The sequence below is a fragment of the Ranitomeya imitator genome, chromosome 6 (genome assembly GCF_032444005.1).
Source record: "Ranitomeya imitator isolate aRanImi1 chromosome 6, aRanImi1.pri, whole genome shotgun sequence".
Classification (NCBI taxonomy): Eukaryota; Metazoa; Chordata; class Amphibia; order Anura; family Dendrobatidae; genus Ranitomeya; species Ranitomeya imitator.
Window position 1 is genome coordinate 442,465,814 of NC_091287.1, and position 21,541 is coordinate 442,487,354.

A 21,541-nucleotide genomic window follows, 5' to 3' on the forward strand; every position below is an offset into this window, starting at 1 on the left:
CGCTAATGATTGGAGCTAATTTTCCATTTAAAAAGCCAAATGGCGTGCCTTCCCTTCCGAGCCCTGCCATGCGCCCAAACAGTGGTTTACCCCCACATATGGGGTATCAGCGTACTCAGGACAAACTGGACAACAACATTTGGGGTCCATTTTCTCCTATTACCCTTGGCAAAATAGGAAATTCCAGGCTAAAAAATCATTTTTGAGGAAAGAAAAATTATTTTTTATTTTCATGGCTCTGCGTTATAAACTTCTGTGAAGCACCTGGGGGTTTAAAGTGCTCAATATGCATCTAAATAAGTTCCTTGGGGGGTCTAGTTTCCAAAATGGGGTCACTTGTGGGGGAGCGCCAATGTTTAGGCACACAGGAGCTTTCCAAACGCGACATGGTGTCCGCTAACGATGGAGATAATTTTTCATTCAAAAAGTCAAATGGCGCTCCTTCCCTTCCGAGCCTTACCATGTGCCCAAACAGTGGTTTACCCCCACATATGAGGTATCAGTGTACTCAGGAGAAATTGCCCAACAAATTTTAGGATCCATTTTATCCTGTTGCCCATGTGAAAATGAAAAAATTGAGGCTAAAAGAATTTTTTTGTGAAAAAAAAGTACTTTTTCATTTTTACGGATCAATTTGTGAAGCACCTGGGGGTTCAAAGTGCTCACTATGCATCTAGATAAGTTCCCTGGGGCGTCTAGTTTCCAAAATGGGGTCACTTGTGGGGGAGCTCCAATTTTTAGGCACACGGGGGCTCTCCAAACGTGACATGGTGTCCGCTAAAGAGTGGAGCCAATTTTTGATTCAAAAAGTCAAATGGCGCTCCTTCCCTTCCAAGCCCTGCCGTGCGCCCAAACAGTGGTTTACCCCCACATATGAGGTATCAGCGTACTCAGGACAAATTGGACAACAACTTACATGGTTCAGTTTCTCCTTTTACCATTGGGAAAATAAAAAAATTGTTGCTAAAAGATAATTTTTGTGACTAAAAAGGTAAATGTTCATTTTTTCCTTCCATGTTGCTTCTGCTGCTGTGAAGCACGTGAAGGGTTAATAAACTTCTGGAATGTGGTTTTGAGTACCTTGAGGGGTGCAGTTTTTAGAATGTTGTCACTTTTGGGTATTTTCAGCCATATAGACCCTTCAAACTGACTTCAAATGTGAGGAGGTGGTCCCTAAAAAAATGGTTTTGTAAATTTCGTTGTAAAAATGAGAAATCGCTGGTCAAATTTTAACCCTTATAACTTCCTAGCAAAAAAAAGTTTTGTTTCCAAAATTGTGCTGATGTAAAGTAAACATGTGGGAAATGTTATTTATTAACTATTTTGTGTCACATAACTCTCTGGTTTATGTGAATAAACAGAATAAAAATTCAAAATGTGAAAATTGCGAAATTTTCAATATTTTCGCCAAATTTCCGTTTTTATCACAAATAAACACAGAATTTATTGACCTAAATTTACCACTAACATGAAGCTCAATATGTCACGAAAAAACAGTCTCAGAACCGCTAGGATCCGTTGAAGCGTTCCTGAGTTATTACCTCATAAAGGGACACTGGTCAGAATTGCAAAAAACGGCAAGGTCTTTAAGGTCAAAATAGGCTGGGTCATGAAGGGGTTAATAATGTCACAGTTATTGACGGGGTGGTACAGGAGCCGGGGGCAGACACAAGATTTCCCCATTTTCTGATGAGTGGGGAGTTGTTGTACCGGGTCACGAAAATAAGGGAGGAGTTGGTAGAGCAGTTGGTAGTGCCGGGTCCATATAGACGGAAGGTGTTGGACATGGCCCATTCACACATCTTGGGTGGACACCTAGGGGTGGAAAAAGCGCAGGAAGGGGTTGTGCAGAGGTTCTATTGGCCTGGGTGTCACCGGGAAATAGTGAACTATTGCAGGTCCTGCCCTACATGTCAGCTAACTGCTCCCACTCCTCATTTCCAGAACCCCCTTGTGCCACTGCCCATTATTGAGGTACCGTTCGAGAGAATTGCCATGGACTTGGTCGGTCCCTTAGTTAAATCAGCTCAGGGCCATCAGTATATATTAGTCATCCTGGACTATGCCACACGCTATCCTGAGGCAATTCCCTTGAGAAATTCTTCCTCAAAGAGCATAGCCCGCGAGTTGGTCCATGTCTTTTCCCGGACAGGTCTGCCGAAAGAGATCCTGACTGACCAGGGTACACCTTTCATGAGCAAGGTGATGATGGAGTTATGCAAAGCCCTGAAAATCTCCCAGTTGAGGACCTCGGTGTACCATCCCCAGTCAGATGACCTTGTTGAGAGATTTAACAAGACTCTGAAGAGCATGCTGAGAAAAGCTATTGAGAAAGACAGTAGAGACTGGGATTGTCTCTTACCCTATCTGATGTTTTCCATTCGTGAAGTTCCACAGGCCTCCACAGGGTTCTCACCATTTGAGCTTCTATATGGCCGACATCCGCGAGGACTGCTGGATATAGCCAAGGAAACCTGGGAAGCCGAAGTCACGCCCCACAGAAGCGTCATTGAGCATGTGGCCCTGATGCAGCAGAGGATTGCAAAAGTGATGCCTATCGTGAAAGAGCACCTCCTCAAGGCACAAGAAGCTCAGGCCAGGGTCTACAACCGGTCTGCAAGAGTGAGGCAGTTCAATCCGGGAGACCGAGTTCTTGTGTTAGTTCCGACGGTGGAAAGTAAGTTCTTGGCCAAATGGCAAGGGCCATATGAGGTCATCGAGAAACTTGGTGAGGTAAATTATAAAATTCACCAACCGGGAAGACGGAAACCATTCCAAGTTTACCATGTCAACCTCATCAAGCCATGGCAAGATAGAGAGCCGACAGTAACTCCATCTTTGCTAAGCAACCCAGAAGATGAGGTTGGAGCGGTTAGTATAGCAGAGATGCTATCAAAGACCCAGAAACAGCAGTGCCGGGAGTTACTCCAGAAAAACAGGGACCTGTTTTCAGAGTTGCCGGGATACACGAAGGTCATAGAGCACGAGGTCCTAACAGAGCCATATGTGCGGGTGAATGTGAAACCCTATCATATTCCTGAGGCTCGTCGAGAAGTTATCTCCAAGGAAGTGGAGCGTATGTTGAAGCTTGGAGTCATTGAGGAGTCCAAGAGCGGTTGGTCGAGCCCAATTGTCCTGGTCCCAAAACCTGATGGAGAGTGGAGGTTTTGCAACGACTATCGGAAGTTGAATGAGGTCTCCAAGTTTGATGCTTATCCCATGCCCCGCGTTGATGAGCTCATCGAAAGGCTCGGGCACGCCAGATATATATCCACCTTGGATTTGACAAAGGGGTATTGGCAGATCCCCATGGCACAGGAAGCCAAGGATAAGACGGCCTTTTCGATACCTGATGGATGCTTCCAGTATGTCCGGATGCCGTTTGGCCTACAGGGAGCTCCAGCGACCTTCCAGAGGGCTATGGATAGAGTCCTTGCACCCCATAAGGCCTACGCTGCTGCGTACCTAGATGATATCGTCATCTTGAGATTGGACTGGGAGAGTCATCTGGAGAAAGTCCAAGCAGTGTTTGATGCTCTAAGAGAGGCAGGGTTTACAATAAACCCGAAGAAGTGTGCCTTGGGTAAGGAAGAAGCTAAATACCTAGGCTATATAGTGGGTCGTGGAGAAATAAAGCCCCAAATCAGGAAAGTGGAGGCAATCCAAACGTGGCCAAAACCACTTTCAAAAAAGCAAGTTAAAGCCTTTCTGGGAATCGTGGGATATTACAGGAGGTTCATCCCGAACTTCGCCACAGTGGCTGCGCCTCTGACTGATCTGCTGAAGGGGACAAAGTCGGTGATGGTTAAATGGTCCGAAGAGACAGAGTCAGCCTTCCAAGAGTTGAAAGGGGCTCTATGTAAGCAGCCCGTTCTGATGGCCCCAGACTTCAAGAAAGAATTTATTCTTCAGACAGATGCCTCAGATGTTGGGGTAGGAGCAGTCCTTTCCCAAGAGCTACATGGGGAGGAGCATCCTGTTCTCTATCTGAGTAGAAAGCTGTCCTCATCTGAGAAGAACTACTCAGTCGTGGAAAAAGAGTGTTTGGCCATAAAGTGGGCGGTGGACACGTTACGGTACTATCTGCTGGGTCGTAAATTCAGACTAATATCTGACCATGCCCCACTTAGATGGATGAGGGAAACAAAGGGTAGAAATGCTAGGGTCACCCGTTGGTTCTTAGCCCTGCAGGACTTTAGTTTCCATGTGGAACATAGGGCCGGAAAGCTGCACGGTAATGCGGATGCCCTATCAAGAATCCCTTGTTTAGTTGGGGAAAGTGCCAAGCCCCACGGCTTTAGGCAGAGGGGGGAGGTATGTAGCATGGCTAACGGGTGTGTGGTCGACGGGAGGTATGTGTCACATAGGTACCTTGTCGCTGTAATGTAGCCCGGAATATTTCTTTGTTTTACATAACCATATATTTGTGTTTCAGGACCTGTGGTGATGTCAGACCACATGGCTAATCATGTGATAGGTTACTGGGTGTGGTTAGTCCTATATAAGTCAGGCTAATGCTTAACACAGTAGATATGTGAGGAGGTGAAACCCTCCTGAGTGTGTCAAGGCTCCAGGACTGAGCCGGAAGGACTGGACATTTGTTTTTCTTTTCCTGAGCCAAAGGCTATTTGTTTTCTGTTATTTCGCCACGTGGTTTATGATGCAATAAACCCTATGAACTTTTCAAGAAACGTGCCTCCTGAGTCTCAGACGTCGCACCCGAGTGAGTGAAATCCCTACAATATATATACTCTAATAATTAATGTGTCCCTTATGACACTCGTGTATTCCTTTCAACTCTAATACGCAGTATGTGATCCTACCAGCTGGTTTTGTTTGCACATTCATTCCCTTGTTGTCTTAATTCTGATTATATTATTAATAAAGATTTATATTTTTGAACTATATGACTGCCCTCTTTCTTTGGCAGTTTTGTTATCCATACTGTACATGTGCAATCATTACATTGTCTGCTGGTTTATTCTTTCTTAATAGCTGATGGTAATAATACATTTGTTGGAAAATGTCTTTGACCTGGATATTTATTTCACGAATGCATCATTAAAGGGACCTGTAAACACGTTTTTCCCCATATGCTGTAAGGTCTGCACATGTAAGTCCTCAGATACAACATTCCAATATGCTGTATATATGCCCCCAATCCTGCCTGCAAGACAAGAAAAATACCTTTTATTATACTCATTCATCCTTCTCTTCTTCGTGTGGATCATTCATCCTACATCATCCACACAATGTCCAGCATCGCGCTCCTGTGCCGGCCTACTTCATTCTGCTCTGTCGAGGGCAGAGTAAAGTACTGCAGTGCGCGTTCGCCAACGCTCTTTGGCTTTTCCTGCTGATGCGCACTGCAGTAGTTTGCTCTGCCTTCTACAGGGCAGGGAGAAGGGAACCTTCCCAGGAGCGCAATGCTGGACATTGTGTGAATGAAACGCCATCCACCTGAAGCAGGGAAGGAGGACGATTTTCGCAAGAAGAGAGGAGGCACTGGATCAAAACCAGTAATGTCCATTGGACCGGACCGCCCTGTAGACGAGTTTAGTAAAAGGTCTTTTTCTTGTCTTGATGGCCGGATTGGGAGCATATATACAGCATTCTCGAATGGATATAAGTCACTCTGTACAAAAGTACAGTGCCAGGATAGGATACCACTCCATATACTCAATGAAAAAAGAATCCGGCACTCATTGAGTTGTAGAAAAATAATATCGGATTTTTAGCAAAGCAATCCAAAAACAGTGGTGTTTTGGTTCAAAGGACCTTCTTCAGAAAGATTCATTGCCTATTCAAAGAAAATCCTATCTGATATTATTTTTCTGCAACTCGATGAGTGCCAGATTCTTTCTTCACAGAATGCTGCATTTTAGGGCTTACAGGTACTGGCCTTACCTCATATGGGAAAAACCTGGTGACAGGTTCCCTTTAAAGTTTATCACCCCCATTTAACAGTTTCATACTGTCAGCAGCCACCACTATGCGGCACTCAATACATATGATTTTATTATTGTGTTCCATGTATCACCTGTATGATATGAACTCCTTTTTATATCACATTACTATGAGTAACCAAAATAATTATTTCACTTAGCTTTCCTTAATTTCTCATTTTTCACGATTCCCCCTTTTTTTTACAGTTGGCAGCATTGGAAAGGCAAATATTTGACTTTCTCGGATACCAGTGGGCACCAATCCTTGCAAATTTTCTTCATATAATAGTTGTTATATTGGGATTGTTTGGCACTATACAGTACAGACCGAGATACATAGTAGTGGTAAGTTTCAAACATTTTTTTTACTATTCTACATACCAAAATAAAGAAAAAAATTGTTAAAAAGTAGTACTTTACATGATTGTATTGTTTTTCTTATTTTATAGGGTTATTTTTTAAATCTATTTATATTTTTAATTCTGACAAAGTGAGAGACAGATATCACCATTTTATTGTAGATAAAGTAAAAGTTTGTGAAGTCCTGTCTATGGTACTATGCTCCCTGAGATTACAGCCTACCTTTAGTACAAAATGGTCCCAGGAACGTGTCTATAGAATTCATAAACCTGAGCGAACCTTGTGGTATATGCTGATTGGCTGCAGGGATCGCATGACATACTGTCATGAGGTCCCTGAGAGAGCTTGTGGCGGCACCGCTGGAACAGCACCAGCACCTGAGGTGAGTAATGTATAAGTGTTGTTATTTTACAAGGGGGAATCATATGGCAATGAGAAGGAGATGTCCAAAAAGTAAACAACCCCTTTAATTTTATATGTTCTAATGTGAATCCACACAAGAAAGAAGACAGAAAATGTCCTTGTGGCTGCTTTGTCATAGTATACAAGGTTTTGATTTGTAACTGGGGCTGCTATCGCTTTTGTAGCTACATTACATGGAAAAGCTTTTGTATAAAAAAAAACAATGTGCACAATTACAATGCATCCCGAAGGTCTTGTTTTAAACTGTTTATAATGTGCATCCTAAAAAATGTGCAAAAGTGGATTTTTTTTTAACTATTTGACGACCTGAAATTGTAGTAACATCAATCCAAAAATGATTTATATCAAAATGGTACAAATTTTAGCCATTGCACATTGATGTGGTTTAAGAAAAATGCTGGATAATAACTTGACTGAATAAGTTACCTTATTCATATCAGTTGATTTCAGTTTTAACTACAAGGGAAAATTGCATTATCCGTTGTCAGTTGCGTAGAAATATTTAACAACGTGAATTTAATTTGCCCTATTTTTATGTAAACCACTTAATGTATTTAAGTGATATCACTTACTAAAAGGATTGATCGAATCTTATCATCTCTTTGCAAAAAATACTATAACTATACTATCTATAATATTATAATTGTGTGTCATAGTTATTATATTATAACTATGACACACAGATCTACCTCTCTGGACTAGATATCTACTCCTTACTAACAAGAATCCCATAATGTCTGTCTGCAATTTCATCCTTCTTCTCTGCTAGATTTCTAAAGTTTAACATGGATATAACAGAATTCATCATCTTTCCCCATCTCACTCGACTACCCCAGCAGACCTATTCATCAAAGTCAATGGCTGCTCACTCTCCCTAGTCCTGCAATCTTGCTGCCTCGGAGTAAGGGTACCGTCACACTATACGATTCACCAATGATCACGACCAGCGATACGACCTGGCTGTGATCGTTGGTAAGTCGTAGTGTGGTCGCTGGAGAGCTGTCACACAGACAGCTCTCCAGCGACCAACGATGCCGAGGTCCCCGGGTAACCAGGGTAAACATCGGGTTACTAAGCGCAGGACCGCGCTTAGTAACCCGATGTTTACCCTGGTTACCAGCGTAAAAAAACAAACAGTACATACTTACATTCCGGTGTCTGTCCCTTGCCGTCTGCTTCCCGCACTCACTGACTGCCGGCCGTAAAGTGAAAGCACAGCACAGCGGTGATGTCACCGCTGTGCTCTGCTTTCACTTTACGGCCGGCAGTCAGTGAGTGCGGGAAGCAGACGGCAAGGGACCTGACGGACACCGGAATATAAGTATGTAGTGTTTTGTTTTTTTTTACGCTGGTAACCAGGGTAAACATCGGGTTACTAAGCGAGGCCCTGCGCTTAGTAACCCGATGTTTACCCTGGTTACAAGCGAACGCATCGCTAGATCGGTGTCACACACACCGATCTAGCGATGACAGCAGGAGATCCAGCGACGAAAGAATGTTCCAAACGATCTGCTACGACATACGATTCTCAGCAGGATCCCTGATCGCTGCTGCGTGTCAGACACAGCGATATCGTAACGATATCGCTGGAACGTCACGAATCGTACCGTCGTAGCGACAAAAGTGCCACTGTGTGACGGTACCCTAACCCTTGACTCTTATCTCTTCTTAAAACCTCATATCCAAGTCCTCCCCACTTCCTGCTTACACAACTCAAAAATATTTCCTGAATCCGCACATAGCTTAATCTTTCTTAATCAGGAATCTGCAAAAACACTTGTGCATGCCGTTATCATCTCCCACCTCGACTACTGCAACCTTCTGCTTTATGGCCTCCCCTCTAACACTCTCCCACCACTCTAATCTATCCTAAATTCTGCTGCCCAACTAGTCCACCTGTCCCCCCGCTATTCCCCGGCCTCTTCCCTCTGTCAATCCCTCCACTGGCTCCCCATTGCCCAGAGACTCCAGTTCAAAACCCTAACCATGACATACAGAGCCATTCACAACCTGTCTCCTTCATACATCTGTGACCTCCCTATACTTACCTGATTGCAACCTCCCATCTTCACAAGATCTCATTTTCTACTCCCCTCTTATCTCCTCTTCTCATAAACACACACAAGATTTTTCCCATGCATCCCCTCTACTTTGAAACTTTCTACCCCAACATATCAGACTCTTGCCTACTGTGAAAACCTTCAAAAGGAATCTGAAGACCCACCTCTTCCAACAAGTGTACAACCTGCAGTAACCTTCATTCCACCAAACCACTGCATGACCAGCTCTACCCTCACCTACTGTATCCTCACCCGTCTCTTGTAGACTGTGAGCTCTCACGGGCAGGGTCCTCTCTCCTCTTGTACCAGTCAGTGACTTATATTGTTCAAAGATTATTGTACCTGTTTTTTTTATGTATATCCCTTTTCACAAGGGAAGTGCCATAGAATAAATGGTGTAATAATAATAAATAATAATAAAATAATAATAATTAGAGATGAATGAATTCCTTTGAGGCAAATCAAATTTGATTCAAAATCAAATTTCAAATTTTTGAGATTTGATTTGCTTGAAGCAAACAATCTGGCTGCTGAAAGGGGTTAAAATTATATACTAACTTTGGCACTCTATTGTCCTGGTGCTGCAACTCATGGCCTGGTTCTGTACTCCCACCTTATGGCTGCAGTTTTCACACTAATTCCTGACTGACCATCCCTCAAGTGACATCATAAGTTTGCCTGAGGCCTAGTCAGCACCAGAGGTATTGAGGCATGAAGACAGAAGTAAAGAATGCTGCCATAAGGAAATATCAAGCTAGCACAGAACTGAGCGGTGAGCTGCAGCGCCAGGACGTATGAGGTGCAAGGTGAGTATATTGTTTTATTTTATCAATTATTAGGCTCTTACCCATTATTTTCCTCTGGTGACTGAAAGACCTCGGAGCATAAAAAACATCTTGTACTGGCAATTCAATATTCATTACATCAAGCTGAGGCGAACCAAATATCCTGGCTGAATTCAAGTGAATTTGCTGAATTTGAATTCTGGCAGATTTCCTCATACTAAACCTAAACTATTATTTTCACAAATAATTTGTTATTTTTAAGAGTAAGGAGCTCTGTTAGACTCATTATAACTCAGTAGTGGGAAATGTCTTTCTAGACTACATCCAAATATATATATTTTGGTATGGACAAATACCCTACAACCAATAACCATTTTGGTGTGTGAGCATAAATATCCATCACAAAAGTGGAGAGTCCACCAAAAAATGAAATTCCATGATGGTTGCCACTAGATAGAATTATAAAATAGCTGTACTCATTGTCACTGATGTCATTTTTATGTTTGATTCACTCTTTGCTCTTACATTGGGATGTTCGCATTCACATTCTCTATTGACAGACAGCATCTGCTAAACCTCCAATGCCTCCAATTAAGGAAAAAAGTCTCTTCTTGCTAGTAACTTTTTTAAGATCATGATTATATATATTTTTATCTCTTCAGTACACAGTATGGACAGCCTTTTGGGTGGCGTGGAATGTCTTTGTCATATGTTTCTATTTGGAAGTAGGAGGACTCTCTAAGGTAAGAGGAAGCTACTATTAAAATGAGAAATATTCAGTGCATTTTGTTCCATGTGATCGTGGAAGGAATTGGACATCACCAATATTAAAGAGCACACCAGTCCCTGGAATGAAAAGGTGTTGAGATTGTACTGTATATAGTTGGAAACATCAGGGATGATTCTTTAAGTAAGAGAATAAATCCTTTATCACTCAGAAAAGACAAAGAGTGACCTAAACACCTGGACCTGGTTGGTAAAAAGTCTGTGGATGGGCAAGATGGACATCGGTTTATTTAAACCAGTGATTTAATAGTCAATATTCATGAAACTGTTTCCTTATCACCACACTGCCAGTCACTAAGACTACATTTGCCTAATGAATTGAGCGGAAGCTCATTTATTAATTTTTTAAGGCTGAATAACCCTTGAAATTTTGACATTTTTCTTTCCAATGTTTTTGACATCTTCAGCGTTACCAACATATGTGAAGACTCATGTTTCCAAAACAATCAATATATACCTCATTTCTGTATTGTATATAAAAGGGATGTAGTCTTTGAGGTGGACACTATGGCCTCCTGGTCCATGAAAATATGATATTAGGCAAATACAATGCTCTCATTCCTGTGGAAACACTAAGATGTGTTGGATGCCTGTAATTTGTGTGAGACCATTCCTTTATATAGAATACAGAAATGAGGCATATATTGATTTTCAACTGTATTGTTTTGGAAATATGAGTCTTTAGATATACCCAATACAAATCTATTTTGGTAACATTTTTGTAACATTTATACCAGATAGTCGGCAGAGCTGAGACATCACCTACTGGTATGTGTCTTCTATATGTTATTTTGTACTCCCAACATTTGCTATACCTTAATTATAACGTTTTTGGGACAGTTCCTTGTTTTGATTTTCTATTCTTGAAAAATTGATAATGCTATTGCTTTTACCAACATATCTGAAAGAAAATGTCAGGTACAATTTAAGAGAGAGATGGTAGGAATGCTAACCATAACCCCTTCCAGGAAGTGATCTATAAGTATGAAGTGAAGACGGACAGCCATATTATACAGCCAGCACCTGCCTTTCGCTAATGTTTAACTACCCACATAGCACTGTCAAACTCCGACTGCAACATTTGCTTGATTTGTTGTACGTAAGTAATAATATCCATCACCCCACCCTGTAGGTGGTTACGTACTGGAGGCCTCTTTTCCTTCATCTTTCTACTATCTTTATAGATGATTCTAGCATATATCAATGTACAAATATAATGATTGCAGGTTCAAGTCCCCTAAGGACCTGTTTAAATATTTTTAAGAAATGTAAGAAATAAAGAAAGAAAACTAAGTTTAAATCAAAAGTCTTTTCTCAGTTGGAAAACACCAAAATAATGAAAAACAGGCAAATTTAATATAACCACATTCATAAGAGTTCAAGACATTAAAGTATTTAACCCATATAGTAAACGTCGTATGAATAAAAAAAAAATTAAAACACTATAAGTATTATTTTTGGTCTCGTCCTCAGAAAATGTAATAAAAAAATGATCATTATCAGTATATTATAAGATCAAGTGAATGGTGAAATTCAAAACTACAACTAAGCCAGAAGGAAGCAAGCCCTTCTATGGCTAAGTCGATGAAATAAAAAGTTATAGCTCTTGAAATAAGGAAAGGAAAAAAAAATGAAAAGGGTTGTCCATTTTACAATAAAATTGCCCAAAGACTTGTTCATCTTGAATAGAACAAAATAAGCTTTATTTACCTACTGCTGCTTCAGTGCGCCTCTCCAGTGCTGCCTGCCAGTCTTTGTTGACATGACTTCAGCAGTGACATTACATCTACAGCACATAACCCCTGCAGCTAATCACCAGATACAGCTGACTTGTGGCATCTTCCATAACATGACCACTTAGCCCAGTGATTGACTACAACAGTAATTTGCAGTAAATAGAAGTCACTGCTGCAGCCATGTCCGTAAAGAATAGGTGGCGGTGGAGAGGTGGCCGTGGAGCACAAGGAATAAGTAAGGCTGGTTTTAAAAAAAAGAAATCAGGTCTTTTGGCAAATTATTGTAAAACAGACATACCTGTCAACACTCATTGCAATTCTGCAATGTAAATGGGATGTTCTTCACAGTGCAAATTTTCAGCAAGCACAGTGCCAAATCCTAACAATGTGTAATATACACACTGTTAGAATTTGGCTCTGTTATCGGTTCGAGCGATCATCACGTGATCACAGAAAATCATTTTGCATACTAGTACTTACGTGCCTACTAGTTTCTCATTTGTTTCTCCACTTCTATCAATGTTTTATTGATAGAAGCAGATGAGAAACTAGTCAGAATATGACTTGATCAAGTAGGCAAAATTCTTACTAGTGTTCCCGTGATGAACGTTCTAAAGCAGAGTCAAATCCTAATAGTGTGTATATTACACAGCGGTTTTATTATATGATTCTGCCAGCTGTAGTGCTTGCAGAAAATTTGCACTGGGTAGGACAAACCCTTTAACATCAATGGTATTGTAACAGAGTTTATTATTAGTGATGAGCGAATATACTCGTTACTCGAGATTTCCCGAGCACGCTCAGGTGACCTCCGGGTATTTTTTAGTGCTCTGAGATTTAGTTTTCACTGCCGCAGCTGATTGATTTACATCTGTTAGCCAGCTCAATTACATGTGGGGATTCCCTAGCAACCAGGCAAACCCCCACATATACTCAGCCTGGCTAACAGATGTAAATCATTCAGCTGCGGCAATAAAAACTAAATCTCCGAGCATTAAAAAATACTTGGAGGTCACCCAAGCGTGCTCGGGAAATCTCGAGTAACGAGTATATTCACTCATCACTATTTATTATCAGATCAGATTATCTGGTTCTGATTAGATTACATAACCTTTTCACAAAACAGTGCATATGCGATCCAGGAGAAATAATCTAAACATCTAACATTGATGATGAGGTTTCACTCGCCTGCTTACCTTCTTTTTTGAGGTTTATATGAGTAGTCCTGTTTGATGTATCTGAGTTAGCTATTTTATTGATTACTGTCCAGTGGGTCTGATCTTTATTATAATGAAATGTGTTGAGTATCTAGATATGTGTACTGATGAAGCATTTGCTTTGGTGGTTCAAACAGAGTGAGAACATCAATCAATAAAATGTAGGGTCAGAAATTCATAGCCTAGTGCTCCTGAAAAGCTCAAGATGGACTCAATAGAAAATGTATGAGTTTGTCTTCAGATAAGTGTAGAGCAGCGTTAGGCAGAATGCTTCTACCCCTTCATTAAAACAATCTGTGGGGGTTTCAGCAGCCACACCCCCACTGATCAAAAGTTCTGACAAAATCTTTCTGAAATGGATTTATACCTAAAGTACTGTATGTAACATCATGTTTACACTTCTTTTAGGGCTGTATAAGCAGTTGCCTTAGATTGGAGAGCAAGAGTAGCTCTGCATGCATCAAAATGATAAAAAGCACAATGGAATCCCAGAAGTACTCTGTATAAGTCAATGGAATCAAATGCACTATACGGGAGGATAAGAGCATTTTTTATACAAGTGCAGTCATTAACTATAGGTTCTACTCAAAATTATTTTTCCTTAAGGTCTTGATAATTTGTCCAGTGGTCATTAAAGTTATTAAAAAAATGAGTTAAACTTTTCAGATTTGAACAAGGAACTGCAAATGATGTTGAAAGTGTCAAAGGTCACTTGAAGCCAATTTTCATGAGCGCCATATAATAACTACTGGACAAATTCACAAGATCTTTTGGAAAATTTTATTGTGATGAAATCGCTCATTGATGATAGAGCTTCTATGAAAATCCACATTTTTTTCTTTTTTTTCTGTGGCTTTGTTACCTGACCATTAACATCATAATGGTAAATAATAGAGCAAGCTGCAATTACCATATCGGAGTGTAAGCTGCCACTTACTAAAAACTACTTTACTACTACTTTTGCTACTTTACTATACATGAGAGTTCTTAGAATTTTTTTGCTTCTTTGTGTACCGTTGAGATTTGTCGTATGATTGATCTGGCACAGTAGTTATGGTTTTCGCATTGAACCAAACCAAAGTGTAGTCATGAACGGTCTATACAAATTTTGGGACTTTTTAACTGGTAGACAGTATAAAGTTAGGCTTAGTAGGCTTAAGACTTAATTGATGACAATATCTAATATTGTTTGTTGTTTAAGGAATTTTATTTTTTTATTGTATATTTTATGCATTTTTTTGCTTTCTGATAACACAATTAGAAGATGAGTGCCCGATGCAGCATGTGGCAATTTACTTGTAGGAAGCACTAACTACAATTGCTCCGATGCCGTTACCTCTACATGACCCAGGAGGACACGTCTAATGAATTAGTTGTACTGATTTTTCCATCATCACTTATGTCTTTTCCAGGTTGATTGAATTTTGTACCAACCTACAAAGATTTTTCATTCTGATCAGAAATGGTGTGTTTTATGTGCATGAAACTGCAGACAGGGTCTCTGTGAAATCAATGGCTGTCAAACTGCATGAAGTCTGCATAATATACATGAATTATTTAAGAGATGGTTAAGTTGTAAAAGTCGGGTTATCCTTGCTGTGTCCCTTGTCAGCAATCTACTGTGTTTTTCAATACCGCAGGCAGCAATTTACAGAAAGGATTAGTCCCGTTTCCTTACATAACTGGCATATTTTGTGATACCGGGTGTCAGAAGGGCATGTAATATAATGCTGTATTTTATTCATAGGGAAGGCACCTGAGTCTCAGACCAATGTATGTTTTTAGACTTACAGATTGATATGGTGACTCAGTAATAAAAATTTAAAGCCTAACTTTTATATTTTTAAAATTTACGATTGTACTAATTATTTTCAAAATAAAATAATGACATGACATTACTTGGAACAGTTAGCAAACTTCCAGCCAAAAAACTTGAGTATGCCCCGTAATTACCAGTAATTGCTTGCCCCAAATCTTACTCCAGCATGGTCATGGGGCATACACCTCTTAAAGAATCAGGAGCAGCCAAATCCAGCATGTCCCATCATCAAGATCAGTGCAATCAACGCTGGTCTTGATTAATCGGGCCCTGTGTGTTGCTTCCATTTTTTCAGATGGCCCCAAGCTAATTAGAATAGTGGAAGATGCTCATAAGTTACAGGCTGATTTCTACAAACTGAGAATTTTGGAATCCATCTAACAGATGAGGTCGAATGTGGATAACTGGAAAGTTATACATTTTGGTATTAACCCCTTTCCTCCACAGCCAATTTTCATTTCTGTCCTTTTTTTCCTCCTCTTCTTCCGAGAACCACTTTTTATTTATTTTTCTGTCTACAATTCCTAATGTGATAAAATTGGGAAAAAAATTCAATTTACGAGTGTTTTAATTACGTGCATTCTGGGATAAAAGTTACTTTGAATTGTAATTCTACAAGTTAGTACAATTACTGCCATACCAAACTTGTATGCGTTTTTTTTTATTTAAGTGGAGAAAAAAATGTAGAAATTTGTAAAAAAACAATGTGAGGTTTTTTAACGCCATATCAATTAAACTTTGCGAGGGCTTATTTTTTACATGACAAGCTGATGGTTTTATAGATATCACTTTTGGCAAGCCATTTTGATCTGTTTTCATTGCATTTTTTAGGGAGGAAAAGTGAGTGACCAAAAAACACATTTCGGGCATTTTGATCTCATTATGGTGTTTACCAATTGGGTTAATTAATTTTATATTTTGATAGATGAGACTTATGATCGTGGCAAAATCAAATATGTTTATCTTTTAAATGTCTTTATTTTCGAAGGGAAAAAGGGGGTTTATTTGAACTTTTATATAAATATATATTTTTTTTTTACTTTATTTTTTACTTTTCTCAGCGAACTTAAACCTGTGACTTTCCGTTCTTTTATATCATACACTGCAGTACCATTATATTGCAGTATATAGTGTAAATCTTTGTCTTCTTTGAACCTCTTCATATAGCTGAGATTCAGAAGACTACCAAGATGGCTGAGATGAGATCCTTCAGAAGGCCACCTGCTACACAGAAGAGCATCAACGCCCTGAGATCTCTTCGCAGGGTACTGATGGGAGTCAGTAAGCGCAAGCTTCGAGGCACGTTCCATTTAAGTGCTACTGTCAGAGACATACAGCAGCATTTATGTCACAGGTTTACCATAACGGCGAGGAGGCAGAAGATTGCAGCTTCCAATTTCTGCTACTCCTGGACTGTTTAGAAGCACCTCACCTTCTTACTAAATGGTGTACATTTCTTTTGACATCGCAGTGGTTAATCTGCTTTGTTGAGAGCTCCTGGAGCCTTAAGGCACTCAGCTGTTCACTATTTGCCACTCCCACCTCCTATATAATCTGGGTCCTGCCTAGCACTGGGTCAGAGTAGCTTTTGCTGCATGGCTTGGAGGTTGTTGTTGGTTATAATAGGAGAAAGGTGTTTGGTGGATTTATCTGTGACTGTTGCTAGGTTTTGAGTGTGTGATAATTTACTTACTTCTTCTACTTTGGTTTTACCCCATTCTATACCCCCGGTGCATTCCTCTGTTATCTTTGTGAGTATATTTGTATGTTTGGCATTTTTCGTTTCCCTTGTTTGTATTACCTTGTTTGTCTGGTTGGTGTACTGGAGTACTACTACTCTCCTCTCCCTGGGTGAGGGAAGGGTACAGGCTGAGGATGGAATCAGGAGCTAAGATAAGGTACGTGGCCCCGGTATCATCACTATAAGAAATAATCTCAGGAGCAGGGTGAGCTAGCGTGCCCCTAGCGTTAGCGACATGTAAGTAGGCCCTTGTCCCCAAACACCTGACACTCGAGTCGCGACAGTTTAAATGATTAAGAGACGCAGGCCAGAGCTCATCTGCAGTGTGGCTGTTAGATACAATGTTGAAAGAGCTCATCTCTGGAGCCCTTTCAACACAAAATTAGTCCCGCAATTACATACATGTACGTAAAATTGTTTTAAAAGGTTAATAATATATGGCCATAATTTAGAGGGAGTAAACTAGGATAGTCTCTGTAAAAAATGAACTGGATGTACATGTAGATCTCACCCTAAAGAACAGCATGCAATATGAATCAGCAGCTTCTAAAGCCACCAGGATATTGCTGTGTATTAAAAGAGGCACGAAGTTGTTAAGAGAGAGGGGGCATGATTAACTTACTCATTAACATAAAATGTTAATTTAAAATCTATGTCAAAAGTTGTTTCATGTAACACCCCCTCAAAAGACAAAAGATGTTTTCTTTATCTTGAGAATTATTAATCTGTGGAACAGCCAACATCAGGAGGTGGTTATAGTTGGAGCTGTCAATTGTTTCAAAAAGGGCTTAGATGCTTTTTTAGAACAAGTTAACATGAATAGTTTTTTATTTTGAATGTTGATCCAGTCAATCAGACAGTCCAGATTGATTCTCAGTATAAAAAACTGAAAAATTTGCTCTTTTAGGGCAAAATAAACCATGCATTATGGTTATAAATATATCTCATTCTCTTTATCATATCCCATCTTTTGGTTGAACTTGATGGACATATGTCTAGTGATAGTAACAATGCAGCTATGTGCCACCCATGACTTCCCCAGGCAACTATGAAGTCTAGTTTTTTCTAGTCTTAGTTTCAGTGTACTGTAATATTAGATCATCTAGCTGCTTAGTAACCTTCACTCTTCGCTGACACCCAGGCAATAAATGGCTATGTGCCCCCAATCAACCTTCATAGTTGTATAGAGTTTTCCTGAGCCAGGATAAAACAATAAAGAATTTATAATTTTTATTTATTTTTATTTTTTTTCTAGACAGCAAATTAATGTTTTAGGAATATAACATTTCCATAGTAATTAATAATCAATATAGAATTGCCTATATCTAACATGCCGATTGGCCATGCAACATAGTAATTTAACATGTTGAAATGATTAAACATAAGGCTATAAAACGTTAATGTACCTTACTATGGACCACCGTTTAAGCACAGATTTAGGTCTGAAAAGTAACATGTTGCCTATCTGGTTAGATTTGCTTGTACAAGACTCAGTAATATTGTTGTCACGTTTTGTTGAATATGGTCAATTCAACAAAGGTATTTTATGGCATCTACTAGAAAAGGTAAAACCACTTTTTCCCCCACAAATTCCTAGATTGATGTGGGTCTAAGGGGTATCGTTTCTTCTTATGGAGAGTGACATACCATCTCTGGCTTGTCAAGGTACGGAGGCTTATTTGTCGTGCAATGCTCCTCTGGGAAATATAATATGCAAATTGCCTCTTCTGAGAAAAAGAGGACTTAAACTCTATAGCGCCACTTCCCCTTGATAAAGCAACGCTATTAGCGAAACGCGCGTCGGGGTGCGTGCTAAGGGTCTGGCCACATTAGGTAAGACATGTTGTCTCTGACTACCCTCTGCTTATGGACACAATATGGGGCAAAGTAACTTTACATATGCCTGACACATATTATGTGTACCGGAGGCTGGGAATCGCTATCACTAGGGGTTTACAATTTGCCATAGGGTCTATCCCTACATGTGATTGATAGGGTTCTTTTGGGCACAGTGTCAGAATATACTTGTCTATACCTACATTTACCATGTAATTAGGTGCACATAATGTTTATTTAGTGGCAAACCCTCTTTTTTGTCTGGTGTCTTTTTTGTATTATAGTGTCTTTTGCACAGTCACTTTTGTATATGTACCTGTTTTTTAACTTTGGTATATGTATTGTCTCTAATAAAAATTGTTAATTTTTATACAAACTTCCATTTGTTCTCCGGATTAATATGTTCATCCCATGGGAGTATATGTGATGGTTGGGTGACTAATATTTGTCACCATAATGAATCTGTAAATTTTTGTCTCCACCTGTTGGAAGTAGCGATCCTACTAGTCACAATCAACCCTTTAACGAGTCGTGCAATATGACTTAGGATAAAAGCCAAATCAGTATCTCAATTCGCAATTCAATTGAGATACTGATTTGGCTTTTATCCTAAGTCATATTGCACGACTCGTTAAAGGGTTGATTGTGACTTGTAGGATCGCTACTTCCAACAGGTGGGGCTGTAGAGTTTAAGTCCTCTTTTTCTCAGAAGAGGCAATTTGCATATTAGATTGATGTGGTCACTCTTGCCTAATCTTGGAAGAAAAATGACAACACATGTTGTAAAATGTTTAATTTCACTTTATTATCATTTAATTTGGGGATCATTCAAAGTAATTATTTATGGGGTCATAAACAGACCGATTACACGAGTACAAAGTATTAAAATGATTTTTTTTCAACTGCTCTTCATTGTATTTTCATAGAGACAAAATGCATAGTGTTCTATGGGGGGAAAGGAAGTGTTAATCTTTGAGAACATTTCTGTGCTAGGGGGGAGATTATTTATTTGTACCCGATAAAGCTACAGTATACAACTGAAGAACTGATACTGTACTTGTGCTACGTATGTTACATTTGTTGAAAGGGGGAATTTACAGTATAAAGGTCAAATGATCCATGAATATGAATTGTGAAACATTTAAGTAGTATGTACTGCATTTCTTTTTAAAAATTATGTAAAGGGTGTGTATGCTTCGGGGGGAGTGATTTCAATAAAAGTTTAACATCAAAGCAGATTATTGGAAATCGTGTAAGCTGCATATTGATCTTCATAAAATGTCCTTCTGTGCTGCTTTGATGAAACATTTTAATATTAACATCCCACTGTCTCAAGTCATGCATGCAAAAAGTCAAGCCAAGTAGCGGACGTGTAATTCTCACAATTAGTGTATGGCAACCTTCCAAAGATAGAGAATTAAATTGAAACTTGAAACTCTTCCATGTATTGATTAAGTAATATATTGAAGTACTCATTTGTGGCTAGGAAGCCAATACATCTTTGATCATTGCCATTTTTTTATGGTTTTCAATTGCTCCAATTGAGGTAAGCTCTTAGAGGTATAGATGTGAACAATTAATTATGTCTGCACATTCAGCATTGTTCAATTTTTTTCTGAAGTTGTGAAAAAATATTTACAAATGGTTGAATAAGAAAGTCAGTCTGGTGTTTTATATCTTGCTGTACTTTCCAAAAATAGAAATATAAAGGGTTTGACAGTTAAATCTAAAGTACAGCTCCCAGTACCAGAGGTTTAGGGATAATACATCCTGTCTGCATCCAGATGAAAAGGAATTTTGGGAAAGGTTTTGCTTTTAGGCAAGAACTGAGAATACTTTAGAAAGCCCTGCAGCCCTGCAGCTAATTTACAGATAGTTCCTAAGGGAAAGCACACAAATGTCATTGGTTTGGGTCAATCGGCCAACCAAGAAGTTTAGAGTGCATGGTGCATGTAGTGGAAGTAAAGTGGTCAGTGTCCTAATTTATACCAGACCAGAATTTACACATTTAGCTGTATAATATTTTAAGTCTCCCCCCATAAAAATTTACCACAGTCATATATGGAGAACATATACTGTATATACCACGATGGGACCAGGATGAAGGACATATATAACAAGATGGAGGACATACAGTACAGACCGAAAGTTTGGACACACCTTCTCATTTAAGGATTTTTCTGTATTTTAATGACTATGAAAATTGTAAATTCACACTGAAGGCATTTTTAACATATTTATTAATGACCTTGTAGGGGGCATTCAGAGTAGAATTTCAAAATTTGCAGATGACACTAAACTCTGCAGGGTAATCAATACAGAGGAGGACAATTTTATATTACAGGATGATTTATGTAAACTAGAAGCTTGGGCTGATAAATGGCAAATGAGCTTTAATGGGGATAAATGTAAGGTCATGCACTTGGGTAGAAGTAAAAAGATGTATAATTATGTGCTTAATTCTAAAACTCTGGGCAAAACCGTCAATGAGAAAGACCTGGGTGTATGGGTGGATGACAAACTCATATTCAGTGGCCAGTGTCAGGCAGCTGCTACAAAGGCAAATAAAATAATGGGATGCATTAAAAGAGGCATAGATGCTCATGAGGAGAATATAATTTTACCTCTATACAAGTCACTAGTTCGAACACACTTAGAATACTGTGCACAGTTCTGGTCTCCGGTGTATAAGAAAGACATAGCTGAACTAGAGCGGGTGCAGAGAAAAGTGACCAAGGTTATTAGAGGACTGGGGGGTCTGCAATACCAAGATAGGTTATTACACTTGGGGCTATTTATTTTGGAAAAACGAAGACTAAGGGGTGATCTTATT

General features: G+C 39.5%; 1 protein-coding gene across 2 annotated transcripts in view; it reads left to right on the top strand.

The window, feature by feature from the left end:
• Positions 1-21,541, top strand: part of NKAIN3 (sodium/potassium transporting ATPase interacting 3) — a 996,279-nt gene that overhangs the window by 511,724 nt on the left and 463,014 nt on the right. For both annotated transcript variants that reach the window (XM_069731401.1, XM_069731402.1), the window contains exons 2-3: positions 6,153-6,290; positions 10,236-10,316. In XM_069731401.1, the coding sequence (XP_069587502.1) occupies positions 6,153-6,290; positions 10,236-10,316 (219 nt within the window). The remainder of the gene's footprint in view (positions 1-6,152; positions 6,291-10,235; positions 10,317-21,541) is intronic.